Here is a 12,127-nt window from a genome sequence, read left to right on the forward strand (position 1 = left end):
TCATCAGTGATGTCATCAGTGATGTCACTGACCATGTCATGAATGATGTAATATGTGACATGATCAGCAGTGGATTGCGGGTGCGTGATATATAGTTAGTACAACTAACTATATATGGAATTTCAATGGTTTTGTGTGAGTAAAATAAGGTTTTTAAATGCTAATTCCTAACTATATATGGTGTATAACCTATGGTTTTTTCAGTGAATTTTCAAGGTTTTGTAAATGCAAATTCCTAACTATATATGGTCTATAACCTATGGTTTTTTCAGTGAATATATATATATATATATATATACTGTTTGATATTAAACTTGATAATCAAGGATTGTTTTGGTGGTACATTTGATGACTGGTGTATATTAGTGTGTGACGGTGTAAGAGGTGATGAACAATGGAGGTAATAGAATCTAGTTTTCCAAGAGAATTTATTTGTGACGATTAAGTCTCACATGGAATCCCATCTCTTGGAGTAACAGGGCCTCTTTCTATTACATTGACGTAAAATGGTTCTAGTCCGCCTGCTCCTTGACTAGATATGGTCAGAGTCTCGGATCTCTGAAATTACACTATGTTGAAGATACTCAGATTACCTGTCTAGCCTCTTCCAGACTCTCTGATACTATAAAGGGACTCCCTTGCAGCAGTCGCTTATGTTTCCTGCCGTTATTGTGATGCTCTGTCTTGCATGGTCCATTCACCGGAAAAGGCTCCATTTTGTATTTTTGTTAAACCTGTGTGAGAATAGGAAGCATTCCCTTGATAAGAACGGAGGCATTGTGTTGCTATGTATTTGGCATTGTAGCACGTCGTAGGGTGAGGGTCTCACTCAATGAACAAGGAACCTTCTCTGGTGTCTTGGTTGCTATTTTACTCCTCGATAGAAAGGGATCATTGAAGGATCGTATGCCTTTACTCTGTCTACTGCATCTTCACATTGAAAGTGTAATCTAAAATTTCTTCAGCGCATTTGTCTTTATGAACAATTACATGCCAATAGATTTTTGTGATGGCCTCTGCATTTAAACTTATCCAGTGTGTTTTTATTTTTAAATCTTTTTCTTATAGGTAAAACAAATGCAATAATGATCGAAAAAGGTGAAGGCAGTAAACGTTACTTGTTTAGGAAGTGATGGAAAAACAGTATGGCTGGAGATCACTTCCCATGAAGGCTACTGCCGTGCCAAAGTCTTTTTCTACAGCTGAAAACCTGTACTATCCAGTGAGGTCTGCACTTGGCACTTAGGTATCAGCTGATATACATAAAAGACATAACACACTGAACAAACTGAAGCAAGTCGAATGAGATTCTCATTACGAAGGAAGAACTAACCAAGTATAAGAAAGAAAACAAATAAGAGAAACCGTGTGAATATGTAGAAGATGACAACACAATGCGGCAAAACATATAGAACAAATGGAGAGCTAGAACTACATCAGAAAATTCACACAGGGGAGAAACCATTTCAATGTGCACAATGTGGAAAAGCATTTATAACTAATGGAGAGCTAACACAACATCAGAAAATCCACACTGGGGAGAAACCGTATGAATGTACAGAATGCAACAAAGCATTTATAAGAAATGGAGAGCTAAATCGACATCAGAAAATACACACTGGGGAGAAACCATATCAATGTGCACAGTGTGGCAAGGCATTTATAACTAATGGACAGCTCAAACTACATCAGAAAATCCACACTGGGGAGAAATCACATCAATGTACAGAGTGTGGCAAAACATTTAGAACAAATGGAGAGCTAAAACTACATCAGCAAATCCACAGAGGGGAGAAACCATATCAATGTGCACAATGTGGCAAAGCATTTATAACTAATGGAGAGCTAACACAACATCAGAAAATCCACACTGGGAAGAAACCTTATGAATGTACAGAATGCAACAAAGCATTTATAAGAAATGGAGAGCTAAAACGACATCAGAAAATCCACACTGGGGAGAAACCATATCAATGTGCACAGTGTGGACAGGCTTTTATAAGAAATGGAGAGCTAAAACGACATAAAAAAATACATACTGGGGAGAAGCCATATCAATGTACAGAGTGTGGCAAAGCATTTATAACAAATGGAGAACAGAAGCAACATCAGAAAATCCATGCTGGGGAGAAACCATATCAATGTACAGAGTGTGACAAAGCATTTATAAGAAAGTGGCAGCTAAATCAACATCTGAAAATCCACACGCGGGAGAAACCGTATGAATGTACAGAATGCAACAAAGCATTTATAAGAAATCTAGAGCTAAAACGACATCAGAAAATCCACACTGGGGAGAAACCATATCAATGTGCACAGTGTGGCAAAGCATTCATAACTAATCCTGAGCTTACACAACATCAGAAAATCCATACTGAAGAGAAACCATATCAATGTACAGAGTGTGACAAAGCATTCATAACAAATGGAGAGCTAAAACAACATACAAAAATCCATACTGGGGAGAAACCATATCAATGTGCACAGTGTGGCAAAGCATTCATAACTAATCCTGAGCTAACACAACATCAGAAAATCCATACTGGGGAGAAACCATATCAATGTACAGAGTGTGACAAAGCATTCATAACAAATGGAAAGCTAAAACGACATACAAAAATTCATACTGGGGAGAAACCATATCAATGTACAGAGTGTGACAAAGCATTCATAACAAATGGAGGGCTAAAACGACATACAAAAATCCATACTGGGGAGAAAGCATATCAATGCTCACAGTGTGGCAAAGCGTTCATAAGAAATGGAGAGCTAAAACGACATAAAAAAATCCATACTGAGGAGAAACCATATCAATGTACAGAGTGTGGCAAAGCATTTATAACCAATGGAGAACAGAAGCAACATCAGAAAATCCATGCTGGGGAGAAACCATATCAATGTACAGAGTATGACAAAGCATTCATAACAAATGGAGAGCTAAAACGACATACAAAAATCCATACTGGGGAGAAACCATATCAATGTTCACAGTGTGGCAAAGCATTCATAAGAAATGGAGAGCTAAAACGACATAAAAAAATCCATACTGAGGAGAAACCATATCAATGTACAGAGTGTGGCAAAGCATTTATAACCAATGGAGAACAGAAGCAACATCAGAAAATCCATGCTGGGGAGAAACCATATCAATGTACAGAGTGTGACAAAGCCTTTATAAGAAAGTGGCAGCTAAATCAACATCAGAAAATCCACACTCGGGAAAAACCGTATGAATGTACAGAATGCAACAAAGCATTTATAAGAAATCTAGAGCTAAAACGACATCAGAAAATCCACACTGGGGAGAAACCATATCAATGTGCACAGTGTGGCAAAGCATTCATAACTAATCCTGAGCTAATACAACATCAGAAAATCCATACTGAGGAGAAACCATATCAATGTACAGAGTGTGACAAAGCATTCATAACAAATGGAGGGCTAAAACGACATATAAAAATCCATACTGAGGAGAAACCATATCAATGTTCACAGTGTGGCAAAGCATTCATAACTAATCCTGAGCTAACACAACATCAGAAAATCCATACTGGGGAGAAAGCATATCAATGTACAGAGTGTGGCAAAGCATTCATAAGAAATGAAGGGCTAAAACGACATGAAAAAATCCATACTGGGGAGAAACCATATCAATGTACAGAGTGTGACAAAGCATTTATAAGAAAGTGGCATCTAAATCAACATCAGAAAATCCACACTGGGGATAAACCATATGAATGTACAGAATGCAACAAAGCATTTATAAGAAATCAAGAGCTAAAACGACATCAGAAAATCCACACTGGGGAGAAACCATATCAATGTGCACAGTGTGGCAAGGCATTTATAACTAATGGAGAGCTAAAAGTACATCAGAAAATCCACACTAGGGAGAAACCATATAAATGTGCAGAGTGTGACAAAGCATTCATAAGAAAGTGGCAGCTAAAACAACATCAGAAAATCCATACTGGGGAGAAACCATATCAATGTACAGAGTGTGACAAAGCATTCATAACAAATAGCGGGCTAAAAGGACATCAAAAAATCCATACTGGGTAGAAACCATATCAATCTACAGAGTGTGGCAAAGCATTTATAACCAATGGAGAACAGAAGCAACATCAGAAAATCCATGCTGGGGAAAAACCGTATGAATGTACAGAGTGTCACAAAGCATTCATAAGAAAGTGGCAACTAAATTGACATCAGAAAATCCATACTGGGGAGAAACCATATCAATGTACAGAGTGTGGCAAACATTAAGTACAAATGGAAAGCTAAAACGACATCAGAAAATCCATACTGAGGAGAAATCATATCAATGTGCAGAGTGTGACAAAGCATTAAGTACAAATGGAATGTTAAAACAACATAAAGGCGACATTGGGGAGAAACAATATCAATGTACAGAGTGAGGCAAAGCATTGTTAATAAATGGAGATCTGAAGCGACATCAGAAAATCTATTTGGGAGAAACCGAATGAATGTACGGAGTGTGACAAAGCATTTTTAACAAATAGAGAGCTAAAAACAACACCCAAAAGTCCACACTGGAGAGAAACCATATCAATGTACAGAATGTGACATGGGATTTGTTAGACAGCAAAATTGTATTTAACATCGGAAAGTTCACACAGGTGAGAAACCATATCAATGTATTGACTTTCACAAAACATTCATGACAAATGGCGATCTAAAATGACATTAGCAAATCCACATGGAGAGAAATGCTATGTACATACAGAATGTGATGGAGTCTTAAATAGGAAGAATAAGCTAAGACAGCATCAACAGATTTACACTAAGGAGTAACCATGTTAATGCACAGAATGCAACAAGGGATTTGCTACAAAACAACATTTGATATGACTTTAGAATGCTCACATTGAAGAGAAACTATATAAATGTTTTGAACGTGAGAGTGCATTCATAAGAAATGGAGAGCTAACACAATATGAAACGTCACCACTTAAGACTACACTGAACGTGACAAGGCATTTATTAGCAAGGGAGAGTTAAAACAACATCAGAAAGTCTCTGGGAAAATCTGTATGAGTGAACAAAATGCAACAGTGTTCTTAATGACGTAACCGTATGAATGTAAAGAAAGTGACAAGGCATTTATTAGAAGGACACGGCCTATATAACATCAGAAGTTCCACATAGAAGTAAAACCATATGCATGCACTTACCACTTACTGAGACAAGGCATTGTTTAAAAAACCCACACCTGCTCACAGTGTTATGTTTCATACAGATACCCCAATATAGGCTCAGGGAATTACCAAACCTTTTACCTATATCTTCCCTGCCATTACACTACATAACGGTTCTTGGTAGTGACATTATACCTAGTTACGGTACTGCTTACAGGACGTGGGTTTTTTTTCTGAAAAACTAGCCTCATCCATTATGCATGAGGATTCTTGGAATCTCAGCAAGACTACCATCTCCTGCATAATAACTATGTATAAGGGTTATTCCTTCCGTCATCCTAGTCCGACATGACACAGCAAGGTAGATCCCCTGAGGGTACCACTTTGGGCATATAAACACCATATCTTTCCTGAGGCAGGGGGAGGCGAAGAAGGACTTTCATACTGACACATTGACGCGAGACGCTGAGGTTCCTGCAGGCAGACACTCCAGATCGCAGTGGTGTGACATCCCTCGCAGTGTGTCCATCTTCAGACCAAGACAGGGTCACACAGTCTCTCATTTCAGGTAATGGGGTTGGCTTTATCCTAGGGGGATTCTTGGCTCTACACCTACATAAATGTTAGGTACACGTAGGTACATCAAGATAGTGTTGCATTGTAGGAGGAGGAATTTATTACTGTCATGTATTTTATATTCTGGTCTGTATTCATTGTTCTAGCACAATGGTAGGAATCTACCATCATTTTACTCTTTTGGTGCTTATAATCATTTAGATCTGTTTGTCTTATGGTTGTTTCAGCACACCTATTTTACAGCAGAATGACGCTGGTTCAATAAATGCTTATTGAAAAAGGTCCCTACTGTTTATTCTGTGCATTACTCTGAAACAAAAGTGAGCACGAGTAACTGAGCGAAAAGTACTGCACTGTTTCCACAATCCCTGATGGGACAGAGTTGTTATGTTCAATAGTTGCTAAAAACTATTCTCTCTTTGGTAAGAAGGGTTTATAGTGGCACTGTGAGCTAGCTGGTATACAGGTTAAAATACCCGGTGGGGGTGTCTGGAATTAATCTGGACACCAATCCCACAGTGTATGTTGTCTGAACATGCAGATCCTATATATGTTTATAGGAACTACACGACAACAGCTATAGGGGGATGAAGTAACTGAGCACAATGTGGAACAAAGGAACATAAACAGTGGCAGTCATCAAAGGTGCCGAAGGATTAGTCAAGAAAAGGTTCCAGGACAACTTGCCCCTTTCCTACAGAGGTGACAATATGCACTCTCCAGATAGCAGCAAATGGACAGAAAGCAACAGCTACATTTCTTTACCTACACCCAGTCTGCTGTAGGTATAAGGGCTATTCTAGCTACCTCGTGATAGGACCTGGTGCTGCCTATTTACTCAGTTATTAGATTTGCTCTGCAAGGCCTTCTAGGGCTCGTATCCACAGTTTTGGGCACATTGGTGCAGTTTGTTATCTAGGATGTTAAGTTCATGCTGTATATCGTTGGCATTTTGTTAATTTCATTAAACAATACTACCCAGGAGAGGCAAGTGGAGTTTTGGGGTCAGATGGAAGTCAGATGCTACTGGCCTTAGGTATTTGCAGCCTGAAGTATGTGTGTATCCGGTTTATGGTTTCATGTGGGACAGGAGGTGCCACCATTTGTACAGACATTGCATGACAGTTTGCTGAACAACCTGCGAATAAAAGGCCTCTACTTAGAGCAGTGATTACAATCTACTATATCACATGTAGGCAACAATTGTATTCTTCTCCTTTTGCACCATGTATTTTTTTTAACATACTGATCTGTAATAAAATAAATATTTGCTGAAAGTACCGACTGCAATCCTAGATGGTTGAACACTGTAGACTATCTTATACTATACAGTGTATAGAGTTAATCACCTTTCTATAGCGCTCCAATGTCCTTTCAGACTATGTCCGCTTAATAGAAAAAAACAAATAAATAAATCTGTTTGCCTGAATAGGGAAAGACAAAGCTGTTCATATCTCTCCTCGAGCCTTGTTCCAAAAGGATACATTCTCTGGCCACCATTGGAGGGGAGGGAGGGGGTTAATGAGGAGAATCAAACTGATTATTTATATTTAGAAACCATGGAGAGGGATCAGTAATGTCAGCAATGTGTACCCCAACTTTCAGTCTCATAAAATGTGAGCCCCTGGTTGATAGACCCCCTTAGTTTCTTCCAATGTGAATAAATGGTCTAGTACTACCCTCGGTGCCTTGCAATGATGTGAATGTGACAAAAAATCATTCCTTCCTGATCTTTTCTAAAAAATAAATTATTTATTTTCTTAAGAGGTTTTATAAAGCTTGTACATGATCCAAAAGAATCAGAAACCAGTGCATACGAAAAAATTGTTTTGGTTTCATATTTAAGCGCAGTACAATTTTTAAACCACCAATGAGAGAGACATTGCATCAATTTTAGCAACTCTGTACCCGCATATTTGGATTGAGGCAGGTGATTGGATAGCACATCCAGTGGTGTGTGCTGTTTACAAAGTTGAGTGAGAAAAACAGATATTTGAAAAATTCCTTTTGTTTATGCGGCCTTATGTCCAAAGCCATCCAACAAGAGCATTTTTTTTAATTTGGTCGATTTAAAAAAAATCTGCGAACTATTTTATTTCTCTCAAAAAAGTGCCAAAAAGTGACTTTTTGTGCAAAAAAGTGCCCGTACAATATTTTTTCATCTAATAAACTTTTTATGACTCAGAATACACTTTATTATTGTTAATAATTCAGTGTGTTTTTATGCTATTTAGCTAATAATGCATGAACCTGTTTATTAACATGTGCATAATGAGATACCAAAGAGAAAATAATGAAAATGTATTGGTAAACCGTATTTTGGTAGACTTTAAAAAACCCCATTGAAAAACACATGCATCACCAATGCTGCTTTTTGCTTGTGCCTAAAACAAAAATGTGTTATTAAAAAGTGAATATAACACATAGAGATGTTTTTTCTTTTGTTTATGAAGCCTAATGTGAAGGCAGGTCACACCTATGTTTTACTTTGAAAAAATCTCTTTTCTAAAATTTACGGCGTTACCTTGTTTTTTAATATAGCTAAAAAAACAATTGTTAAAGTCGCTTATAAAAAAGTGATCGTAAATGCTATTTTGTTTTTTTTTTCAGCTTGAGGTTCAGTTTAATATGAGTCTTAATTTGATGTATCACTTGCCCTAGTAAACAATCCCCAAAGTCTATTTTTTTTCAATTTTCCCAAGCTCAATGTTAAACACATGCATCACCAATGATGCAAAAAGTCAAGTCAGAAATTTCAAACAGCAATAAAAAAGTGAGAAAAACAGATATTTGAAAAATTCCTTTTGTTTATGCGGCCTTATGTCCAAAGCCATCCAACAAGAGCATTTTTTTTTTTATTCGGTCGATTTAAAAAAAATCTGCGAACTATTTTATTTCTCTCAAAAAAGTGCCAAAAAGTGACTTTTTGTGCAAAAAAGTGCCTGTACAATATTTTTTCATCTAATAAACTTTTTATGACTCAGAATACACTTAGGCTTCAGGTCAATGTGTTTTCGTTTGGGGGAGGGGCCCAGGGAAAAAAACACCTTTTTTTTTCTCGGATTGGTCAAAGGTCAGGCTACCAGCTTGACTCTTGTTGCACCAGTGCTGCTTCGGCTGCACCAGTGCTGCTTCGGCTGCACTGGTGCAGCTTCTCAGACTTGAGGCGTTGCACCAGTGCAGCATAGAAAAGAAACTTTTTAATAAAAGGATTTAAAACTAATTCAAGATATACATTATCTAAGGAATGTTATAAAAACTCAGATATGGAGAATATTTTTCATTTTCGTCCATTTTTGACCGTTTTGGAGCACTTTGAAGCACTGATGCAGCTTTGGGATTTTGATCAGAGATGCTCCTAATGTGTTTAAAATTCATGTGGGATGATTCCAAGACACTGCAATCACACCTATATAGTTTTTAAATGATTTTGATGTATTAAAATTTTGACCTCCATAAGGGGGGAAAGGTTGAACTTTTACCCCGCTCGGAGTTCCATGACTTTCGTGACCTTGTCCCCCTGAAATTTAAAATTGCATTTTCAAAGTAATGTGTACAACTATTCATTCTGTGTCATTCATTGTGTGTTTAGCATGCTATTGGGCCACTGTAGCACTTGTTTTTTTTTCGTTTTTATGCATTTTTGACCGTTTTTGAACACTTTGATGCTCCAAATGGTCTTTGGACAGTCACTTTTTGCTTCATGGAGACTTCAAAAGTGTTAGAAAGTCACTTTGGAGGCACACAGGACAGTGCAAATGCACCTATATAGCAATCAGGACACTCCAATCACACCTATATAGTTTTTAAATGATTTTGATGAATTAAAAATTTTGACCTCCATGAGGGGTGGAAAGTTTGAACTTTTACCACGCTCGGAGTTCCATGACTTCTGTGACCTCGTCCCCCTGAAATTTAAAATAGCATTTTCCAAGTAATTTGTAAATATATTCATTCTGGGTCATTCATTGTGTGTTTAGCTTGCTATTGGGCCAGTGTAGCACTTTGTTTTTTTCATTTTTATGCATTTGTGACCGTTTTTAAACACTTTCATGCACCAATGATGTCTTTGTACTTCGTCATTTTTCACTTCATGGAGACTTCAAAAGTGTTAGAAATTCATTTTGGAGGCACACGGAACAGTGCAAATGCAGTTACATAGCATTCAGGACACTGCAATTACACCTATATAGTTTTTAAAAGATTTTGATGTAATAACATTTTTGACCTCCATGGGGAGGGCCCTTAAGCTGAACTTTTACCCAGCTCGGAGTTCCATGACTTCCATGACCTTGTCCCCCTGAAATTGAAAATCGAATTTTCAAAGTGTTTAGTAAAACTGTTCATTCTGTGTCATTCATTATGTCTTTAGCCTGCTATTGGACCACTGCAGCACTATGTTTTGTTAATTTTAACCCAATGTTGACCTTTTTTGACCACTTTGATGCACCAGTGAAGTTTTTGGACTTGGTCATTTTTCAATTCATGGAGACTTCCAAAGTGTTAGAAATTCATTTTGTAAATACCTAGAACGGTGCAAATGCAGCCATATAGAATTCAGGGCACTACAATTACACCTATATAGTTTTTAAATGATTTTGATGCAATAACATTTTTGACCTCCATGGGGAGGGCACTCAAGCTAAACTTTTACCCAGCTCCGAGTTCCACGACCTCGGGTGGAAAAAGTGACTTTGCCCCCTTAAACCCAAAAACTTCAAAAAGTCACCCCTGGAGGCCAGAAATGGGTCTTAGACACTCTTGGTATGTCATCTGAGGTATACTATGGTGTTCTTGGGTCCAGAACTAGAAATGTGATGTGACTCTGATATCTAAGGCCTATAATGGAAAAAATGAATTTGACACCAAACACCTCAAAATGTCTGAAATAGGACTCAGACATGTACCTGAAGGCTGGAAATGAGCCCTAGACACTCTTGCTATATCACCTGAGATATAATATAGGGTCCTGGTGGCCACAGGGACCCAAAAACAGTCAGGTGGGTTGATACTGAAAATTAGCAAAAATCGTCCAAAACATTTTTTTGACAAGATTTGCTAATTTTCCAAATAGCTCAGAATGGATATCAGAGACACTGTTTGAGTGCGCAAGATACGAATACACTTGTTAGAAAGGTCAGCTCTGATGCTTTCATGTGATATATATAACTTTGATATTATATAAAGTTTTTTTTCCGCTACCAGCCAAGGGAAACACCTGATATCCTACCCGATTTTGAGAACATTGGGCTGGGTGGAAAAAGTCACTTTGCCCCCTTAAACCCAAAAACTTCAAAAAGTCACCCCTGGAGGCCAGAAATGGGTCTTAGACACTCTTGGTATGTCATCTGAGGTATACTATGGTCTTCTTGGGTCCAGAACTAGAAATCTGATGTGACTCTGATATCTAGGAGCTATAATGGAAAAAAAAGAATTTGACACCAAACACCTCAAAATGTCACAAATAGGAGTCAGACATGTACCTGGAGGCTGGAAATGAGCCCTAGCCACTCTTGTTATATAATCTGAGATATATTATGGGGTCCTGGTGGATACAGGGACCTGAAAACAGTCATGAGGGTTGATACCGAAAATTAGCAAAAATCGTCAAAAAAAGTTTTTTTGACAAGATTAGCTAATTTTCCAAATAGCTCAGAATGGATATCACAGTCACTTTGTGAGTACCCAGGACCTAAATATACTTGTTAGAAAGCTCAGATTTGATGCTTTCATTTGATCTATCTACCTTTGCTATTATCTGAAGTTTTTTTTTCAGCTTCCAGCCATGGGAAAAACCTGACATTGTACCCGATTTTGAGCACCTTAGGCTGGATGGAAGAAGTGACTTTGCCCCCTTAAACCCCAAAACTTCAAAAAGTCATCCCTGGAGGCCAGAAATGGGTCTTAGACACTCCTGGTATGTCATCTGAGGTATACTAAGGGGTCCTTAGGTCCAGAACTAGAAATTTGATGTGACTCTGAGCTCAATGTGATGTGACTCTGAGCTATATGGCCTATAATGGAAAAAATGAGTTTGACCCCAAACACCTCGAAATGTCACAAATAGGAGTCAGACATGTACCTGGAGGCTGGAAATGAGCCCTAGCCACTCTTGTTATATCATCTGAGATATATTATGGGGTCCTGGTGGCTACAGGGACCCGAAAACAGTGATGAGGTTTGAAAAATTCCTTTTGTTTATGCGGCCTTATGTCCAAAGCCATCCAACAAGAGCATTTTTTTTTAATTCGGTCGATTTAAAAAAAATCTGCGAACTATTTTATTTCTCTCAAAAAAGTGCCAAAAAGTGACTTTTTGTGCAAAAAAGTGCCTGTACAATATTTTTTCATCTAATAAACTTTTTATGACTCAGAATACACTTAGGCTTCAGG

At 37.9% G+C, this 12,127-nt stretch overlaps 1 protein-coding gene across 1 annotated transcript in view; it reads left to right on the forward strand.

Annotated features, from left to right (window-relative positions):
- The window catches only part of LOC144805961 (uncharacterized), a 64,781-nt gene extending 57,608 nt beyond the window's left edge, over positions 1 to 7,173 (forward strand). The window contains exon 2 of the mRNA XM_078672425.1: positions 1,069 to 7,173. Within this exon, the coding sequence (XP_078528551.1) occupies positions 1,384 to 4,062 (2,679 nt within the window). The 5' untranslated portion in view covers positions 1,069 to 1,383 and the 3' untranslated portion in view covers positions 4,063 to 7,173. The remainder of the gene's footprint in view (positions 1 to 1,068) is intronic.
- The last annotated feature ends 4,954 nt before the right edge of the window (positions 7,174 to 12,127 follow it).

Source organism: Lissotriton helveticus, assembly GCF_964261635.1.
Source record: "Lissotriton helveticus chromosome 1_1 unlocalized genomic scaffold, aLisHel1.1 SUPER_1_unloc_36, whole genome shotgun sequence".
Lineage (NCBI taxonomy): Eukaryota > Metazoa > Chordata > Amphibia > Caudata > Salamandridae > Lissotriton > Lissotriton helveticus.